Source organism: Labeo rohita, chromosome 6 (assembly GCF_022985175.1).
Source record: "Labeo rohita strain BAU-BD-2019 chromosome 6, IGBB_LRoh.1.0, whole genome shotgun sequence".
Classification (NCBI taxonomy): Eukaryota; Metazoa; Chordata; class Actinopteri; order Cypriniformes; family Cyprinidae; genus Labeo; species Labeo rohita.
The window spans coordinates 9,780,490-9,802,838 of NC_066874.1; the positions used below are offsets into that span (position 1 = coordinate 9,780,490).

A 22,349-nucleotide genomic window follows, 5' to 3' on the forward strand; every position below is an offset into this window, starting at 1 on the left:
ATGTTATTACTTACTGCTTACTACAAATGACATAGTTAGAATCCAAAACAAATACAAAGAGAACATTTAGAACTTGTATTTGGTCATTTACAAACATTGTAAGCCTTTTTGGTTGCTCTGAGCCGATGTGAATTATTTTGCAGGGTTAACTTGGCAGGATGATGTCACCCAATCAATGATTAAGAAAGAGCTTAGCAAAGTTCCGAAGATCCCACTGTCTTCTGGGATAAAGAATGGCCCATCCACAGAGTAACACTTACTATTTTCTTATGTAATCATGTTTCTCTCACTTTCATTTTTCTGCCACTGCATTGATTTCTTTTTGAATCTCTTGTTAATCAAAGGTCTCAGAGTGGCTCTACAAACCAGCTCAAAGCCAAACCGGTGCAGCCTTATATGGACTACATGATTGTCGATCCACCTCAGTCATCTCTCCATATGCAGAGTCTGGATCCTTATGGTTACCAGCGAGTGAGAGTCCAAACACAAAGCCCTTTTGTTACACTGCGCTAATTGCTTTGAGCTTCGGATATGGTCTACAACTTCTTCCCTTTAATTCCAACACCATGTCTTTTTGCCTTACAGTATGGTTACCAAGATGAAGAGGAGCGCTCTTTGAACCTGGTGGAGGGAGGGAGGTACCCACCGCCCTCCTCTCGCATTAGGGGAAATACGCCACTTTCTCCATCTCTAGATAAAGATGATCAGCTTCTGCAGGATCTGATGACTCTCCTCCTTTCTTCACCTGCACAGCCCACCTCTCGCCATCGTGTGGCAACACCTCACTCCACCTCATCTTTTTTCCAGGATCTGGACTTCCCACTTGACTACAAGGACTATAACAAGGACTTCTTTTCCCAGGATGAAAAGACCAATAGCCAACAGGAGCAAAAGAAAGGTCCTCAGAAGTATGGAGTGTTTTCTGGGCACAGTGGTGAGATAGTGTTAATGTTTATACTTTCAAAAATGTGTTCCTACAAAGTATTTGCATATTTTGGAAATGACTTTTGAACTTTGACTCCAGGACCCACTCAACAGAGTCTAAATGAGCTGCTCCTGCAACATGGATTTGATCTAAACCACCTGAACCCTGAGGAGATGGAGCGTCTGTTCACTGTCCTTCAGCTCCTGCAAAACGAACCCACAAACAATCAGAGAAAACGTAAGCACCCTGAGATTCCACTTTTTATAGAATATCAGTATACATCTCCAAAATATACACACCATACAGTTGGAGATCCAAAGAAATAGTCATATCTTCCGTTTTCCTTCATTTAGCTGAAACAAAGGATTCCTCTGTGTCTCCAAAAGTGGTGAGCATCAAAATGTTTCTACTGTTGTAAGTGATTTAAGGCTGGAATACAAAACATGACTTTTAATTCTGTATAGATTTTGCCGACTTGTAGAGAAAAACTGGACATTACACACTAAACGACTAATGATCATACATTACCAGACTTTAAGGTGATTCCCGAAAACAATGAACTCAGTGAACGCATAGTCTTAAGCTAAAAGCTGGAGTCTGTGCCCATCATATGCTATGTGATTTAATGTGAAATCTGTCAGCTCTGCAGACTGGCTTTGACTTGTCCAAACTGTAAATTGGTGCAACATCAGTACAGTAGCTGTGTAGCATATTCCAGCCATAGGCAATATTACAAGGTTGCATTGATCTCAGTAGTAATGCTATATATTACCTGCAGGGGGCAGCAAGTGTTAACTCAAAATATTACGAACATAAATATATGATATGTGGGAAACATGAGCCATGATTATGTGTGATTTGTTTTGTAGGTCTTTTATCTTTTAGGCCTCTTACCCAGTATTAGTTTATCTCTGAACACAGTATTTTAGGAGCTTTAGTACTGCTGCAACATGATATCCTTTCCTCACCATTTCCGCCCTGTTGCATCAATAATCATGGTTGGTTAGAAAAGACTAGGACAGGGATGCCCAAACTCGGTTCTGGAGAGCCGGTGTCCTGCAGAGTTCAGCTCCAACCGTAATTAGACACACCAGAACCTGCTAATCAAGCTCTTACTAGTAGGGATACTAGAAACTTCCCAGCAGGTGTGTTGAGGCAAGTTGGAGCTAAACTCTGCAGGACACTGGCCCTCCAGGACCAGGTTTGGGCACCCCTTGACTAGGAAGAGGAACATTGTACACTGTAAAAAATGACCATTTAAATTCATTTAACAAGAAAATTTAATTTTTTTTTTTAATTTCATGTTCAACTCAATTTGCTACTTGCCATTTCTTTGTAACTCTGAAATTTACCTGCAATTTCCCAATGAAAATAGTTTCTAAACCACCCCCCTAGTGTACATCACACATAGAACTAGTTATTATCTGTAGGCAGTTAACCTGACATGGTTTAACCACACGTCTTGTGTGCTCTATCAGATGAAGATTACGGAGGGGGAGATGACCCATGTGGTGGAGAAGGCTTCTGCCCCAGCTACAAATTCCTCCTTTTCTTCTCCACTCAACCCCGGGCTCGAAACCTCCCCCTAAGGGGTCCCTAGGGGCCCCCCAGGATAACTCCATCCCAATGGGTGCTAGTGTACTACAGCCTTCATCTCTCAAACAAGAGGAAGGACGACTTGGAAAGGGAGCCTTGAGTGTGAAACCAGGAAAGAATGAAACCAAGTTAAAGGAGGAATTTGGATACATTGTCACCAATCAGAGGTACAACTAACAGTTTAGACTGTTGGACTGAGTGTTAGTCTATGTGGGTGTTCCTTTTGTCTGAAAGTAAAGTAGTCATGTGGTAATTGTTTTCAAAACACTACATTAGCAAAGGACCTGGGGGCACACATCAAACTGGCTATTCAGTGGAGAGTCTGTTTGTGTTAGTTTGTGCTTGTGAAATTGTGTGTGTGTGTGGGCGTATGAATGTGTATGTGTCTCTACAGCCTTCTCACTCTGTACGATGGGGTTCGTTTACTGAAGACCCTTGCTGAGAGGATCCATCTCACCACTGGCTCTTTCATCAATATCAGGTAGGCCTAGGTTTAGAGCAGGGAGGCGGCAACACCAGAGGAGAGTCCCAGATTTTGCTTTGGTGGTGGGCCTTGATTAGATCTTAAAAGTATACTAACCCCTAAGCTTCATTTAATTCGCTAAGCATGCCAAGGCATTTACTAACACAGAATTTGAAGATATGAACATACAGAGGCAAGCTGTTTTACTTGACTTAATTTATCAATCCTTTACTTATTCGATTAATTATTTTATCAATGCAAACAGTCCTGATTGCAGTTTGTTAATGTGGTTTGGAAGCATATGCTAATCCCACTAACCCTTTTTATTAAATCAAACTGTGGTGAGCTGGAACCTTGATCCATTGTCCTCTGAGAACAGAGGGGGATGGCTAAGAGGGAAAGAATGAGAGAGAAAAAAGGGAATGGAATGAACTGACCTCACATGTGGATTTGCTTCACTGCTTGTCCTCCCCTTATTGCTTGTATCCCAATATCTAACACACATGATCAGGGTTTGAAATTAACAACTGTCAACCTGCCAAATGTGGACAAGAATCAACCGGATGGTAACGAATATAAAATCAAAAGTCAATTTGTCAGGTAATGAGGAAATCTAATGTCCTAATATATTGCATGGCATCACTATCAGAGCCCTTCCCCTAAGAGATCTCCAAGAAGAGCAAAACAAAGCTTAAAGATGGACAAGAAGCACTGCACCATTTAAAATTTGAATATTTTGACTTTTTTTTATGGTATCTGCAGACAATGATTGACTGTTGTAAAGTGGAAAGCCATTCACTGATTCAGAGTCAGTTTGAATAATTAATATATTTAAATATAAGCTTTAATTTTAATAATCCGGTTTACTTCTAATAATACAAGTTGTGAAAATATAGTATCCAGTTTGGCTGGTAAATGAAAAAGCTAATTTTAAACCCTGCACATAATCATAGGGGAAACTTGCATGTGATTAAAAATTGTGCTTTACAGTGTTGTTGGTCCAGCTGTCACTTTCCGGGTGCTCCCGAACAGCCAGAATTTAACAACAAGTGATGTGTCCGAAAAGGCCGGTAAGTAATGAAGACAGTGTTTGTGTCTATTAAGTGTTTTTGAGCCACCATAATGGCTTAAAAATCATACAAAGTAATGTAAAAAAAAAAAGACCTGATAGGCATTGTTTTCTTTATCTTGACATAAACAGAACATTGAGGCTACCAGAGAGCTTTTAAATAGAAAACAATTTTTATTTTATATTACCATTGTGTTTCCACTAGTCAGAAGTGTTATTAGGGGGAGGGGCATTCTCATTCTAAAGAGCATTTGATGTGACAAAATAAGTGAGTGCAGCATAAGTCATCAGCATTTTTAGTCTGTTTCTGGAAGACAAAGTCTGTGTTTTAAATATGTATGAAAAATTAATTTAGATGTACATATATCCTTAAAGGGACAGTTAATTTAAAAATTAAATTCTGTCATTAATTACTTACCCTCATGTCATTCCAAACCTGTAAGACCTTCGATTATCTTCAGAACACAAATTAAGATAGTTCTGATGAAATTTGAAAGTTTTCTGACCCTGCATAGACAACAACGTAACCACCACGTACAAGGCCCAGAAAAGTAGTAAGGATATCATTAAAATAGTCCATGCGACATCTGTGGTGCAACCTTCATTTTATTAAGCTGAAATAATGACTTTATTTAACAGTTTCTTCTCTTCCTTGTGTGCATTCCTCTGCTTGTAAACTAGGCACAGCGCATCCAAGTTTTACGTCAGAACACCAGCTCCTGCGTGAGCAGCACCACATGCATGCATTGTGGTACTCTCATGAATGCGCAATGAAAACTAACAGGGAAGAGAAGAAATTGTTGAATAAAGTGTTTTTTTTTCTTTGCACACAGAAAAGTATTCTAGTAGTTTCATAACATCATGACTGAACCACTGATGTCACATGGACTATTTTAACAATGTCCTTACTACCTTTCTGTACCTTGAATGTGTCAGTTGCCTTACTGTCTATGTAGGGTATTTCATCTAAATTATCTTAATTTATGTTCCGAAGATGAATGAAGGTCTTACAGGTTTGGAACAACATAAGGGTGCGTAATTAATGACAGAATTTTCATTTTTGGGTGAACTACTTGTTTAAGACCTAGACTAAAACTCACAACTGTCAAGTCTGAATTCATTCACATGTGACCCACATCTGCTGAATTCTATATTAATGTATTAAGCCTATATAGGACAAGTATAAATAATAAATGCAATATTAACTGAGCATCAGTATATTTTATCATATTGCGGTTACCACATATTTATAATAGCTGCTTGACACTGTGCACTACAGTAATATCCATCACAATTTACTCATGATAAAATCACTGTAATGCAAAACTTGCGGATTATTACTTTATTCAGCAGACTAGCATGCAGTACACTCAAATGTCTTATTTGTATCATCTTACAAAACCAACTATGTTGAGAAAACAGAATAAGCTGTTTGTCTTCACATTTATTTTTTCACATGCAGTGGCTCAAAAGAACCTTCTAGAATCAGAGACTGGTCTAAAGGTGCTTCAGGCAGGTGTTGGAGAGGTAAGGATGTGCAAATACGTTAAGATAATGTCTTAACCTTTGTGCCCGTTGTTTAGTCCTTTCTCATCAAGTTCTCTCCTCTATGCTTGAGGAGGGAATATCTCACAAGACCCCTGACACCCACCCCCGTCTCATTTGCTTTGTTGCTATGACAACGACATCATACGTGTCAAACTGTCAGGCGCGTTCACGACTCTAAGCGCGCGGCCGATTGGCATCCCAAATGCTTCTCCCCTCAGAACGCAACATTCCCGCAAAACATCATGATGTCCGTTCCAGGAGCTGAGCTCCGTCACCGTTGTTCGTTTCCCGCGAACTTAAACTTACGAGCCGTTAGGGTTCCTAACAAAACTGAACGAAATTCAAAAATCAAACCGGTGGAAAAGAGCTCTACGGTTATTGCACGTACACATTTCTGCTCATCTTCGGCGGACCACCGGGGGCGAGCGCTTTCCATTCTCCATTAGTTTATTGATTTTTTGGTGAGTTAAACTTTCTCTTAAACTTAATTAAATGATACGTTGTATTAATGTCATGTTACATTATATTATACATGTTTATTAATCAGGTGCAAGTGTAACAGCAAATAAATCTGCTTTTTATCCCGTGATAGATCCACCTAACGTTACCTGCCATTTCAGTTTATTTGATTTTTTGACAACGTTTTTTGGTTAGAAATCTCTTACAGACAACATATGTCGGGAAAAAAATATGAAAATGTGACCGTTTTTACCACATGCTGTCTAACTCCTTGGTTTCCCTATCATTTTTTTTTACTCACCCTTCGAAGTCAGTGATTTCAGGCTCATGAATCAGAACTGTAATAAATGAGTTTACTAGCCACAGAGACGGTCCAGTCTGTTTTTATTTGAATCTAGGAACCTGCTGTAGTCGTTAAACTGTTTTCCTTGAACTGCTCGGTGATTTGATGAAATAAAGAACGCGCAATAAAAATGACCAATCAGAATGATTTGCACTCAGAATCTCCGCACAGACAGTGATGTCAGGTAAAGATGGTTGCTGTGGCGACAAGGTCAGTGCGGTGTGCACAGGAGTGATGATGTAATGCACTGGCTCCGGTGTGGTGGTCTGCATCATTCCAGCAGAGGACTAGGGAATATTATAGGATTCATATGTGTAGAAATGCGTTGTAATAAAGGGTTTATATAGTCTTTTCTCTCACCAGCTTCTTGCTTTCTGTCTATTGTCATTTTAATGACCATGGTGCTTACATCAGACGTTGTGATGTTGCCATGGCAACCAGTGACCCCACTGAGATCATACTTCCAGACAGCAGGGTGGGATGGGTAGTCTTGTTTTACATGTTCGTTTTTAATCTTTCCTTTATGGACCCTCTCTCCCTCTTCACTTTTACATTTTAAAATGTTACAGATGCAGTTTTTCTAGGATAGCAAATAGGGTTAAATCTCTTGTTTATAGCTATTTATTTCATTTTAGTCTGATGGTAACAGAATTAATTGGTGCTATGGGATGTATTAATGATTTGTGATTCATATGTTTGTTTTCATCTCTCCGTTTTTGCAGAAGAGCGAAGGCCATGCGTTGCCAGTGGCAACACGTGTACGTGACAACACCCAGTGGGTGTTCCTCATGTTTGTGGGCGTGGCTTGTGTGGGTGGACTCCTGGTGGGGGCGCTGACCATTGCCTGCCTGCGCACCCATGCCCGCCAGTTGGCCTCAGGGAAACTGGGACTTGGACCTGAAGCAGGAAATGTGACGCATTATGAATACCAGGTTTGGAACTGTTTGGCATGCGCACTGCATCGCATCTCTGCAATACAAACGTTCTCTGCATTCAAGCTATTTTAATCCCAGATGATTTTAGCATGCAGCGTGATGGCATGTTACTGTCAGACACTAATGTGATCAGGATTATTTGATCTGAGCATAAGCAAACCAGAGCAAATTGATTAGCTGCAATATTCAATTACTGTGAATTGCATATGCAGCATGTGCTGCAATTTGTCAGGAGGCTCTCTCTCACCTTCTCTATTTTCTTCCTTTCTCAGGATCTTTGTCGGCAGCACATGGCTGCAAAGTCCTCACTTGGCAGGCAGGACTGCGGGGTCGGAGCTGCAGGTGGTGCCGGTTCAGGAGGTGGAGGAGGAGGTGGTGGCGGAGGAACGGATACGTCACGAGTCAGCAGTGTGTCGTCACAGTTCAGTGATGCGCCTCAGCCAAGCCCTAGTTCGCACAGCAGCACCCCCTCCTGGTGTGAGGAGCCAGCGCAGTCTAACATGGATATTTCTACAGGGCACATGATACTGGTAGACACACATACCCCTATTTACAAGTGCAAAAAATGAAACATGAGCTTCCAGTGCATAACATTAAAAACCCATTGACAACAAGAATGATAACTATAAAGATAACTGTATTAGTAGCAGTGGACTATAACGTTCTTCTTGTTTTAAGCACATGCTGCCGTTTTGTCGTCTGGCACATTCTTGTGCTCCTTAAGGCTGAGTGGATTCTCATTGGCTGTTAATGTTTTTTATCATTCATCAGCTGGAAAAAACATTCTGAAAGTAATTGCAATGAAATTGTTCCTCTGTGCCATCATTGTAGTTTTAGTGTGGACTTCCCTATTTTTGTAAAATTCGAATGATCATAAAATAATATAGAATAACACTTTAAAGGAGAAGTCCACTTCCAAAACAAAGTTTCACATATAATGCACTCACCCCCTTGTCATCCAAGATGTTCATGTCGTTCTTTCTTCAGTCGTAAAGAAATTATGTTTTTTGAGGAAAACATTTCAGCATTTTTTCTCCATATAATGGACTGATATGGTGCCCTGATTTTGACTTTTTCCAAAATGCAGTTTAAATGCGCCTTCAAATGATCCCAAATGCGGTTGTAAATGATCCCAGCTGAGAAAGGAGGGTCTTATCTAGCGTAACAATCAGTTATTTTCATAAAAATAATACAATTTATATACTTTTTAACATCAAACGCTCATCTTGTCTTACTCTGTCTGGACTGTTTTTTTTCCAGTTCATGACAGTTAGGGTATGTCGAAAAACTCCCATCTTAAGGTCCCCCCTTAACTTCAAAATCATCCTATGTCGTCCTATATACCTTTTTCTTAAGGGTGTTTGATCTTCTTTGCATGTTTACTTTGCAAAGACTGGGTCAGTACTTCTGCAGCGATGTAGGATGATTTTGAAATGATTTTTGAAGTTGAGGGAGAAAATACGATCGGAGCTTTTCGACATACCCTAACTGTCTTGAGCCAGAATACACAGAGTTCAAGGAGACCAAGGCAAGACAAGCGTTTTAGAATAAAAAGTATATAAATTGTATCATTTTTATGAAAATAACCAATTGTTTCGCTAGATAAGACCCTTCTTCCTATGCTGGGATCGCTTACAACCGCATTTAGGATTGTTTTAAGCCACATTTAAAATGCATTTTGTAAGTTCAAAATCGGGTCACCATAACATAGTCCATTATATGGAGAAAAACGCTGAAATGTTTTCCTCAAAAAACATAATTTCTTTACGACCGAAGAATGAAAGACATGAACATCTTGGATGACAAGGGGGGGAGTACATTATATGTGAATCTTTGTTTTGGAAGTGACTTCTCCTTTAAGGTGATAGTTATTCATTGTACATGTACATACTGTAGTAATGACAGTAAATTATGCATAATTACAAGTAACAAACCCTAAACCAAACTCTAACCTTAACGCTATTGCAAGTAAATGTACTTACGTAATTTTACTTGTTGCTTGTTTGTTTATTACACTGTAACAATGTATTCACTGTACAAATAAAGTGTAACTTTTTGTAATTATAGTATTAGTCCATGGTGTTAACAGCCCTTTTTTTAATAGCTTTGACTATGAATTGCCCTCTAGCCATTTATACACATTCATGTTTACTTCATGGTTTTACAAAGAATGTTTTGTTTCTGTTTTAATTTTGTTGGTATATTAGCATTCTCAAAATTTCCATGTGTTTTTTAAGTATCACATGAATGAGCAGCTGACAAATCAGGAGTCTCTTCTGGTGTTTTTCTCTCTTCCTCATGCTTTCTAGGCATATATGGAGGATCATCTGAAGAATAAAGACCGTTTACTTAAAGAGTGGGAGGCCCTGTGCTCCTACCAGGCAGAACCCAGCACCATCTCAGCTGCGCAGAGTGAAAGTAACGTCAAGAAGAACCGCTGTGCTGATGCTGTGCCCTGTGAGTAAGACCCCAATATCCCCCTACCCCCTGCCCTCTGTCTTGAAACGCTTCCATTTTCTATTTAGTGTGCCTGAAGGGTTAGTGTGCATTTTGTCTTTTTCTGAAATTTTCAGTGTGAACACACTACTCACACTATTAATACTAAAAAAAATGGCTTATAATACATAAGTACGCAAATTGGGACGCGTCCTATGTCTCTTGTCACACAACCTAATCGACTTTTCCTCTTTTTAATGGATTAGGTGTGTAACTGTCAGTTGTTTTTGCAGATGACCATTCTAGAGTGAAGCTGAAGGCTGAGATTAACCCCTCCAGGACTGATTACATCAACGCCAGCACCATTGTAAGTATGTGCACTTGATGGTCCTCTTTGCCCTGGACCTCATCATGTGACTGATTTCTTTAGAATCGGAAACATGAGAGTTTGAAGAGCCTTTATCATGGTCTCTTTCCTCCTGAAATCGAAGCTAGAAATCTAAAGCTAGAAAGCCCTCTTTTCCTTGCATCCCTTTCTGTTACCAAGGCGATAATCCATTTATTCCTCATAGACGTGCAAGGCTGCCACTGGTTTCGGAATCCCCCTCTCAGTGTTGCCATGGTTACATTGTATTGATCTCATTCAGGATGTGTAGGTCTGGAATCCCCTGCTGCTCTGTTGTATTCGAGAGCGAGGGATCATCAATTAAGCCTTCATGCGCCTCGGATCACATTAATGGCCTGTTGTCGTGGTGATGGGCAGATCCAGGGTTAAAGCACTGACCCTTGACCTTTTGTCTCCTATTGACCCTTTAGATCGAGCATGACCCACGGATGCCAGCGTATATTGCAACCCAAGGTCCTCTCTCACACACCATCTCTGATTTCTGGCAGGTCAGTCACATGTGTGGATTTGATAGCTATGTATTCATTTGATATAAAGAATACAAGTTGCTTGAAAAGTACACTACTATTCGAAAATTTGGGGTCAGTGAATATAAGTGACCATAAGTGATTTTTTTTTACTAATGAAACTTCATACTTTTCTAAAGTATATTATACTTTTATACCTTTAAAGGGAACCCAGGTATTAAAGGAGAAGTTCACTTCCAGAGCAAAAATTTACAGATAATTTACTTACCCCCTTGTCATTCAAGATGTTCATGTCTTTCTCTCTTCAGTCATAAAAAAATTATGTTTCTTGAGGAAAACAATTCAGGATTTCTCTCCATATAGTGGACTTCTATGGTGCCCCCGAGTTTGAACTTCCAAAATGCAGTTTAAATACAGCTTCAAAGGGCTCTAAACCCAAGCAAGAAGGGTCTTATCTAGCGAAAAGCATGAACTCCGTGCGAACTCTGTGTATTCCGGTTCATGACAGTTAGGGTATGTCTAAAAACTCCCATCTCATTTTCTTCCCTAACTTCAAAATCGTCTTACATTGCTGTTTTACCTTTTTTTGTAATAGGGCGTTTGATCTTCTTTGCATGTTCACTTTGTAAACACTGGGTCGATACTTCTGCAGCGATATAGGATGATTTTGAAGTTGGAGATGGGAGTTTTTTGACATACCCTAACTGTCTTGGACCAGAAAGCACAGAGTTCACACGGAGCTAGACAAGATGAGCATTTGAGTTTAAAAAGTATATAAATTGTCAGTTTTTTTAGGAAATAACCAATCGTTTTGCTAGATAAGACCCTTCTTCCTCGGCTGGGATCGTTTAGAGTCTTTTGAAGCTGCATTTAAATTGCAGTTTGGACGTTTAAACTCATGGGCACCATAGAAGTCCACTATATGGAGGGAAATCCTGAAATGTTTTCCTCTAAAAACATAATTTCTTTACAACTGAAGAAAGAAAGATATGAACATGTTGGATGACAAAGGAATGAGTAAATTATCTGTAATTTTTTGTTCTGGAAGTGAACGTCTCCTTTAAGACTTGTATGGCTTAATATAACATAAATGATGTCTCTTACTAAAATATGTAGTAAAAAACCTGTGAAAGATATATGTTATTTAAAAATATCCACATTGTTTAAACCATATTTTTTATATGGGAGTGCCATTGTTTCGATTATGTAAAATGGTTGCACTTGGTGAGCTAGTGGTGCTACCTGTTGCTATTTTTATCACAACACAACTCGGAATACACAACTTGGAAAATAAACTACTGATACAATGCCACATTGTAGAAGCCAAGAAGAGAAGAGATGTCTTCACTGCTTTCCTAGAAATTAATGGGAAGATGCCTGTGAACAAAAAAAAAAAAAAAAAAAAAAAAAAAGTGTCTGTCTTTGTTTCTTTGAGGCTTTTAGTAGTCCACAACTACTAAAAGATCTTATAAACGGCAGAGACAAGAAACGCTAGATGCCATCCTGGCAGAATGTAAACATGTTGATGCTTGTCATGACACTGCAGCCACTGAAGGAGTTTATCAGCGTGGATTTACTTGATATCCAGGGCGTTTAGACTCCTTGTGGAGTAGCTGTGGTCATTCTATCAGTATTTTATTTTCTGAAATTGTATTCCTGTATTCCAAGTTGTGTTGCGGTAGAAATAGCAACAGGTAGCAACAGTGGCTCACAGACTGCAACCATTTCACATCATCGAAATAATGGCGTCTCCCCATAGCCCAAAAATGTATAAAACTATGTGGATTCTTAAATAAGGTGAATCTTTCATGGGTTTTTTACTACATATTTCAGTAAGAGACATCATTTATATCATGTAATATTAAGCTATACAAGTCTTAATAACTGGGGTTCCCTTTAAGAATGCATTAAATTTATTTATATGTAGGTACAATGGACCTAAAGGCACCTTGAGGTAAAAGGCACCTTTGATTTTATTTTTCTCTAAACCACTAGATGGCAGAAAAACTTTCCATAACATCCGCTTTTCAGAATGCATGTGCAAATTTGTCTGATCCTTGATGCGAGCAAAGTTGATTCTGTGCTTACTTGATCTAATATTTGACGTTTTTAAAATATTGTAGATTTACTTAACCAATTATGTTGGGTATCCATCTTAGAAATAATCACCATGCTTAGAATGAAACCATCATATTTTAAAACATGCTATTAATCATATCATATAATAAAATATTATGTGTTGTTACTACTGTAAATCTATATTAAATTGTTATGGGATCTGCAGTGCTTTTAGAATCTTTACTTTTTAAAATGATTCTGTTTCTGTATTTTAAACTATATTTTTTATATTAACGTATTTTAATAACAAATACTTATTGAACAAAAAAGTATTTATCAAAAAAAAAAGCAGAAAATACTACAAACTTTGCTAAAGTGATTGTTTTGAACAAGAATTAATTTAGACAAAAAAAAAAAACATTATTTTAGCTGAAGTATTTGTATCAATACTGTGTGCCCCCTTGCCACCTCATGCATTTATAAGATTTTTAAGGAAAATAAACAACTTGTATGATTTGTTTTCACACAAAATCTGTGGCTCCATAAATGTTCAATACAAATGTATATATATATTTTTTTTGAAATCATGCATTTTGGGCGCAGTGAAAAGTGAAAAAAAAAACAAAAAACATTTTTTCAAAGGTGTGCCTTTAGCCCCGTTGTACCCTATGTATATTATATATATGATTTGTGACACGGCTGGAGTAATGGCTGCTGAAATTTCAGCTTTGCCATCACAGAAAAAATAAATAAACAAGTATAAATATACTCCTACATTAGGTAATTGTCATAATATTTCACAATAGTACTATTTTGCTGTATATTGCAGTCTTGGTGAGCATAAAATACTTTAAAAGAACATTAAAAAAAATGTTTTCTGAAAATTTTATACAGTTCTGTGTATAAATTAGTCTTATTTGCTATACATTTGTGTAAATACTGCTTGATTGGTGTATTTTGTAAGCCATGTATGTTGCACAGATGGTTTGGGAAAGCGGGTGTACAGTCATAGTGATGATGACGGCTCTGGTTGAGGACGGAGAAAAGCAGTGTGATCGCTACTGGCCCGATGAGGGCTCTTCTCTCTACCACATTTATGAGGTTTGTGTGAAAATATTACTTGTGAACCTCATAAGACATCCTGAGATTTTTGCTTTATGTAGTGTAAACTACATCAAATATTACGTTTACCTTTAATTATCTCACTAAGGTGAACCTGGTGTCTGAGCATATCTGGTGTAATGACTTCCTGGTGCGGAGTTTCTACCTGAAAAACGTCCAAACCCAGGAAACTCGTACCCTCACTCAGTTCCACTTCCTGAGCTGGCCTGCACAGGGAATACCCACCTCCACACGGCCTCTGCTGGACTTCCGCAGGTACTGTGCATACTCGCTCACATATTTATTACTATTTATATATATTGCATTGAAGTATATATTACTATTAACACATACACTACCGTTCAAAAGTTTGGGGTCAGTAAGACTTGTAATAGTCTTTAAAGAAGTCTCTTATGCTCATCAAGGCTGCATTTATTTGATTAAAAATATATTAAAAAAAAACAGTAATATTGCAAAATGTTTTTACAATATAAAATAATGTTTTTTATTTCAACATAAAATAGAATTTATTCCTGTGATGAAATGCTGAATTTTTATCAGCTGTTACTCCAGTCTTAAGTGTCACATGATCCTTCAGAAATCATTCTAATATGCAGATTTATTATTAGAATGATCAATGTTGGATAATATCAACAGTTGTGCTGCCAAATATTTTTTGGAACCTGTGATTTTTTTTTTCAGGATTCTTTCATGAATAACAAGTTTAAAAAGTACAGTGTTTATTCAAAATATAAATATTTTATAACAATGTAAATTATTTATTATTAACTTTTAATAAACTTTTAATTATTAACTTAATACATCCTTGGTGAATAAAAGTATTAATTTCTTAAAAAAAAAAAAAAAAGAAACAATAAAAATGTACTGACCCCAAACTTTTGAATGGTAGTGTATATGTAGGCCTAGTAAATGCCTGCCTTATAATATGCTTTAATAGTAATTATTTGACATAACACAGTCAAACTTGAAGAGTGTACAGAAAGTTAATGCATAGTAGTAATAATAGTATATAATAAAATGAGAACTACTATCATTGTTATTATTTGAATTTTATATTTGTATTTTGTTAATTTGCAATTAATTGTAATTATATATTAATTTGGGCTGGGTAATGTTTTTAAACATTTTAAAATATTATTATTCATGTGATTTCCCCCTGTGCAGTAGTATTGTTGTTATAATAAAATGTTTACAGAGTCTACCACTACTATTATACAGTTGGAAATAGTCACAAAACCGAATAATTATTAGCAATTATTTTTATTAGACAACATTTATTATTCCATAATTGTGACTGCTCTCTGTGTATGTATATGTCAGTTCCACCTCAAAATTTCCATTTGCTCTCTCTTTTCTTCCAGCTGCCATTACATGATGTCATTTCATCACTCTTCACTCCATTTCCTTCATTCTCTTCAGTCTCTTTACCACTGTCTCTTTGAACCTCTTACCCACTCTCTGTCTCTTTCTGAGAGCGATGGAGCGCAGTAGCGAGTATTGCACAGCTGTCTGTGTCATTTTTGTGGTTTGCAGCTAGTAGTCTGGTTCCAGTTGCATAGTCACAAAAATGAGCACAGACAGGTGTGGCTGCAGCAACGCTGACGAAACGCTCCATCGCCTAACTCCCCCCCTCCCTCTTTCTCTCTGCGTGATTCTCTGTCGACCTCTTCATCTTCGTCTCTTTTCATTTCCTTCTCTATGTCTCTCTCCTTTCTTCACCCACGTCCTTACATTTCATGCTTTTCAGTGTTTGGGTTGATGTTGCTTGTTTCTTACCACTGTTGACTGTGGTATAACTCTGCTCTTTTTGATCTTTCTGGCTCTCTACTGTGAAGTGGTCCTGATGTTTTCCTCTGATCTCTGTGGGTCTCTGCTCTACATAAACCTAGATTTTTACAGTGTTTACAAGGCAAACTCTTGTCTTTATTAATTTTGTTCTCCACAAATGTCTGCAATTATTTTAGCCTTAAACTATTCAATATATTCCACTCCAGACACCATTTAAACTTCGTTTTGTAGGTAATTGTAGTATACTGAAGTATATTTGATTGTGCTAAAGTGGAACTAAGTGGAATTGGTTCACATTGCTGTCCCACAACCAAAAAACACATTTAAAAAGTATTCAAACCTTAGATGTTTACTAAGATCTTTCTATTATCTATTGAAACCCATAATAATATTTAAAATATTAGTAAGCTTAAAATATTTAAAATCATCATTTACTGGGTATTTTCAGTTGGGAGGTGGCTGTCCCCAACTCTGACTGCTAAATTTCAACTTATGAACATGATAAAATCATTTTTGTATTTTTTTCCATTGTTGTTTTAAAAAGTGTCTTTTTGATTCTTTTAAAAAGTGAAGTTTAAAAATATATATTTTTTAAATTAGGTAACTTTATGTAAATGTCCCACATTTGTCATGTCACTACCGAAACAGTGTATGTTTTAGTCCATTGTCTGAGACTGATTTTAATTATATCCCTACATTTACGATCAGGAAATATTCCTGTATCCATCTTTCTTATAGCTACAAGGTGCGAGTAGATAGGTCCCATCATTTTAAGGTAAATGTGTTCAAGAGTTTGAAAAATCTGTGTGTAACTTTAAGGAACGCCACTACAGAACACTTTTTTTTTTTTTGCAATTAAGCACACTTTTTTGGGAGTTTTTTTTTTAAAATAACATTTAGTTTTTATATGTGTACAACTGTTTAGAACTGTGCTAGCTAACCATGTGCTGATTAGCATCTTTGAGCTAGGTTCAAAAGTATCTAAAATTGTCACTACCGAAAAAATCACTACACTGTAAAAAAAAAAAAAAAAAAAAAATCTGTAAAATTTATGGTAAAAACCTGGCAGCTGTGGGGGGTTTTTTACAGTAAAAAATACGGTACCAACATTTTAAGTTTTACCAATTTAACTTTCATTAAATTTACATTTAAATACCGTGATTTTATTAACTGATATAATGTCCGACTGATATAATGAAATAATATACCAACCTATGGAAGTGCTGAAATCTGTTTTGTACTGCTGTAATACACTGATAATCACCAAAAGCAGATGGTGATGAGAAAGTCACATGATGAATCAAAGCCCATCACAAACAGCTTTTAAATACTAACCTATATAGAATGTGCACAGTTCATTCACACATACACTAAAAATCATCAGGGTAACACACATGAAACTGAAATAATGCAATAAACATCAATTTAACATTAGATGTAACATACAACCCTAATGTACACAACTGATAAGAAAAAACAAAAACAAAAAAACATTAAATGTGAAATATAATGCAGGGAATTCTGGGAATGTCAATTTATGGTTATTCACTATAAATTCCAAAGACTGTATACTACCATAAAATTACATGTAATGTCAGTTTTTCATCGTATATAGTAGGGGAACTTACTTACTATATAACCAGTTAATAGGATTTTACTGTAATTTAATTTTTGCAGTCTTTTACTGTTAAAATAACAGTAATTTTTTAGTGTACCAAAACATTAGTTGGAGTTTCGGTAGTAACATCTTTGTTTTTTGGGGTGTTATCCCATAAAATTGTCACTACTGAAACAGTCACGACCGAAACATGTCATCATTGTTTCGGTAGTGACAAAAGAAAACGTATAATCCCCATATTTGGGGGAAATAAACAAAATTTTAGCACAGTTATGCAATTTTGTTTGTATGTTTTAGTTTGCGAGTTAAAATTTTGTAATGTGATGTGGTTGCTACCAAAGCATTTCTGTCATTACTGAAAACTGTCACTACCGAAAACGTGCAGTCACTACTGAAACATGGGATGTTTCGTCAAAAATAAAGTATACTGAATTATCAACTAGGATGTTATGATAGTGTTTGTTTCAATGTATATTCAAACTTAACTTTGAAATCATTAGTATCAACTTTTTGCCTTTTACAAAGAAAAAAAAAATTCAAAATACAACAAATGTCATAAATCACACTTGAAATATTGTTAAAAATGTAATCGTTATATATTAAAAAATTAATAAAATAGCAAAACAATATATTTCAAAGGAGATGTAAGCAAAATCTTAATAGGTCAATATAACCCTTCTAAGCAAATTTGGAGAGAGGACAAATATTACAAAACTTTCTAAATAATATATGAGAATTAACTGTACAATTACTAGAAATGTGTACCTTGAATATTATACAATTTAGTTGGAAAGAGACTTTTTTTCAAGACGTTTCCAACTCTGACCTTGGACCAATTCTGTAGAATGGCCCATACACATTATATAAGTTGAAATAAAATGTATTTCTACAGACATTTATGTAATTAAAAGTATAGAAATGCAATTAAAACTTCTCTATAATGTTTGTTATTTAGGCAAAGCTTTATACTGCATACACCTTTATACTGCCATGTGCATTCTTGTGCACAGCTGACAAATGTTGTGACAACTGCTAACCGTCATTTCATTTACTCACTAAAGCTTAAGTCCTGAGTTAATCTAACTTTAAACTTATTGATGCCTTGCAAGCACTGGTATTTCCTTCAGGAAATCTCTTTTTCTGTCCCTCAGGAAAGTCAATAAGTGCTACCGTGGCCGCTCCTGCCCCATCATTGTGCACTGCAGGTATTTTTAACACATTAATGCATTTAAAGAATGATAAAGAGGTAGTTTGGTACATTTTAGGAACAAGATGCATACCAAGCCTACCAAAAATGTTATTAGGTGTTTTGAAATAAAAACAGTATTCTTTTGTATATAAAGCAGTGCATTGATTCTGACTGTACTTTATGCTCACAAATGGCACATTAGATATTTTTCCAGAGTGTGTTACTTACAGTATCGCCCTTCTGTGCAGTGATGGTACAGGCCGGACTGGAACATACATCCTGATCGACATGGTTCTGAACCGCATGGCTAAAGGTCAGCACATGATGGAAACTTGAAAAGCTTCTGAAGAAATAATAGTGTTTAGGAAAGTATGGCATGCTGAAAATGTTTGTTTTGTTTTCAACTCAGGAGTAAAGGAGATTGACATTGCTGCAACCCTGGAACATATTCGAGACCAGAGGCCAGGAATGGTGCGCACCAAGGTAATGAAGATCCCCACAGATCCCCACATCAAAAATCAAAGCACTATTGTACCCATAAAACACCATATTATCAGCAAGCTGCTGATAATATGGTGTTTTATGGGTATAATATTGCACTCATAAAATGCCATAGTATGAGCAGCCTCTCCTATTCCTCTCAGGTGCAGTAACTGCAGTATATCTTTTTCATTGGTGCTGATAGTGTTATTAAAAGAGAGTTTGAGTAGTGAAATATGAAATAGAAATGCTGATCTGTGCTTTTTTTTCTCCTCAGGATCAGTTTGAGTTTGCACTGACCGCTGTGGCTGAAGAGGTTAATGCCATTCTCAAAGCTCTACCGCAGTGAAACAAATGCCCATGATCGAGCACATACATACACACTCACAAATTACATTGCAACTACATGCATGTGTGCATACATGCCTTATGTGGCCACTGAGGTTAGTATTAGGGATGCGCATGAGTAACCAACTAGTCGAGTACTCCTTCTACAGATAACTAATTAAATAAACTAACTGCAAATTGATTTTCCTTTTGCTGAAATGAACGTTCTCACTAAATCCTTCACTTAAATCATGTGACAGCTACAGTACTTGTGTTGGGTTGCACTGTGGTATAGAGGGGTGAGAAATTGTGCAATATTTTAATCTTTATGGTCATGCTATCCACTAGATAAAGATCCACTTTTATGGTGCCAAGTGCTAAACTACAAGAGTTGTGAAAAACTATTTGTGCAGCTTTTTTTCACAGCAGACTCTGCTGTTAGCCAATTAAATTGTCAATGTATAGCACTTGTATTTCCAAATTGAATATTACAGGAACACTCCACTTTTTTGGAAAATAGGCTCATTTTCCAACTCCCCTGGAGTTGAACAGTTGAGTTTTTACCGTTTTTGAATCCATTCAGCCGATATCCGTGTCTGACGGTAACACTTTTGGCATAGCTTAGCATGGATCATTGAATCTGATTAGACCGTTAGCATCTTGCCCAAAAATGATCAAAAATGTTCTATATTTTTCCTGTTTAAAACTTGACTCTTCTGTAGTTACATTGTGTACAAAGACGGACAAAAAATGAAAGGTTCCGATTTTCTAGGTCGATATGGCTAGGAACTATACTCTCATTCTGGCGTAATAATCAGGGAATTTGCTGCCGTACCATGGGTGCAGCAGGCGCAATGATATTACACAACCGTCAACTCTGTCACTTTCAGGCACTGCGTAATATCATTGCGCCTGCTGCACCCATGGTGTGGCAACAAAGTTCCTTGATTATTACGCCAGAATGAGAGTATAGTTTCTAGTCATATCAGCCTAGAAAATCACACCGAAGAAACTACCGAAGAGTCAAGTTTTAAATAGGAAAAATATCGTCATTATATATGGTCATTTTTGAGCGAGATACTAACGGTCTAATCAGATTCAATGATCTATGCTAAGCTATGCTAAAAGTGCTACCTCCAGACCCGGAGATCGGCTGAATGGACAATGAGTTAGACAATGCGCCTATTTTCAGAAAAAGTGGAGTGTTCCTTTAAGTTAAACAATAAAACATATAAGTATTAGTGATAAAACATTAAAATGAGATTGTATTTTTTTTTAACCCAGTGTGTAATAATTATTTTAAATATTGGTTTTATATTTTTTATTTTCTTAAAGAAAGGCATAGCTTAATTTATCATGTGAAACCATTGTAAGCATTATGTGTCATATTTGTAATTTTATTTTAAAGAGGTCCTATTATGCTCTTTTACAATGTCTTGATTTTGTTTTGGGGGTATACTACAACATGCTTGGTTGTTCAAAAACCACATTATTTTTCAAATAATTTACATTATCACAATACCTTTCTTCCAGCCTGGCACAAATGGCTCGATTAGTTCCGGGTTTGATGAAGACCCGCCTTCAAAAAATGAAATGTGTTGAAACACTGCCACACCCCTCACAAAAGCAACAAGTTCCATCTGTTCCATTATAGTTGATGCTAAAGCAGTGTTGGGTCCTATCGTCAGTCTGCGAAAATCGCTGATACATGATATTATCGTGCTAATTTATTTATTTACATACATAGTTTCATTGCCCGAAAACCAGCTCCAGCTCCAGCATAAGGCAGCCTAACTTTTTTATTATGACTTAATTTGTATTTAACATGACAATAATTGAATAAAAATATTGTAAGTTATTAATTATAATGCTTACATTTCCTTAGTTATTCAAAAAACAGCTACAGAAAAAGAACATTAATATTATCTAAGAACTTCATCACTACTTAGCCTAGCCTAATCTAGTGCAAGTTTATGCATTTAAAAAAAAGTCTTGTGTTATAAGTGAAGATATCTACACTCTATGATGAATAGATCTCTTCATTGTAGTTCTTGAAAAGGGATTTTTTAAGAAACAAAACATCTCCATTTGGAGTGGACTTTGAAATTTGTATAGATCTTTTTTATGCCCGAACATACACACTGACTAAAATTCAAAAAGTGAAAAAGCATAATAGGACCCCTTTAAATGTTCAAGTAGGCATAAATAATTCTTGTTTTCCTTGTTAGTACTTGACTTTAAAATTACTCAGTGCCATCCCTAGTCATTTTTTTCTGCCTTCCTGCACTTAAACATTCAAAACTACATATCCCAACCTGTTCTGCCTAATATTGCCTTCCTACAGCATGTAATATCAAATCTCCTTTAAATTATTGCTCTCACACACAAAAGTATACTACTTGGACCTATATTTAAGCTCTTCAGGATCTGATTTCTTCCTTGCCTTCACTCTTGGTAACAAAAATATAATTATCTAAAGGGAAGTGCTTTTCTCCGTCTTTGCTTTCTCTTATGCTGTCCTGTTTCACCGTGGTGATGACTTTGTCCCCTTAACTACACTTCATCAGTGTTATGTGTGGGTTTGCTTCACAATCCTCTTGTTAACTTGGGTGGTGGTTGTAGGGGGAGGGAAAACAGAAAGTGTCATAAAGAGAAGCACTGCTGTAGTCTGGTCTCCTGTTTAGCTTATTTAAACCATGGTCATGTGTAGACTTGCATGGAATGTGTGCCCTCACAATTGTACACTTCCCTCTGCCCATTTTTAATCTATTACACAAAATTTTGACAGCTGCCCGCACAAGCAGAACAGAAAATGGAAATAAAGTGAGCCTATTCATTTGTCTCCACATTTCTGACGAATCCATCACATTTCATTTCATGAGAACTCCAAGTCAAATGCAAATGTGACAGCAGGAAGATATGTTGAATTTCAGATCAGATTTTGAAGAACATGCTGGTCTGCTGTGGGAATTATGGTAAAGCCAGACAAAGAGATTGAATTCCCTCTTTTCCTTTCCTTTTTGGCCAAAATCTCTTTATCTACTTTTCTCTTTCTGGTTGTTGTGGTCAGCTTAAATGTTCTATTCCTCTTGCAAATCAGTAAAAAAAAAAAAATAAAAA

The 22,349-nt window shown here is 36.7% G+C and overlaps 1 protein-coding gene across 1 annotated transcript in view; it reads left to right on the plus strand.

Annotated features, from left to right (window-relative positions):
* The window catches only part of ptprnb (protein tyrosine phosphatase receptor type Nb), a 27,935-nt gene extending 5,906 nt beyond the window's left edge, over positions 1-22,029 (plus strand). Inside the window, 21 exon segments of the mRNA XM_051112017.1 lie at positions 144-249; positions 345-471; positions 586-934; positions 1,025-1,162; positions 1,279-1,313; positions 2,404-2,510; positions 2,512-2,688; positions 2,916-3,002; positions 3,975-4,054; positions 5,516-5,580; positions 7,126-7,335; positions 7,611-7,868; positions 9,648-9,795; positions 10,068-10,141; positions 10,591-10,668; positions 13,687-13,806; positions 13,916-14,082; positions 18,385-18,438; positions 18,671-18,735; positions 18,832-18,905; positions 19,180-22,029. Coding sequence (XP_050967974.1) covers positions 144-249; positions 345-471; positions 586-934; positions 1,025-1,162; positions 1,279-1,313; positions 2,404-2,510; positions 2,512-2,688; positions 2,916-3,002; positions 3,975-4,054; positions 5,516-5,580; positions 7,126-7,335; positions 7,611-7,868; positions 9,648-9,795; positions 10,068-10,141; positions 10,591-10,668; positions 13,687-13,806; positions 13,916-14,082; positions 18,385-18,438; positions 18,671-18,735; positions 18,832-18,905; positions 19,180-19,251 — 2,591 coding nt within the window. The 3' untranslated portion in view covers positions 19,252-22,029.
* The last annotated feature ends 320 nt before the right edge of the window (positions 22,030-22,349 follow it).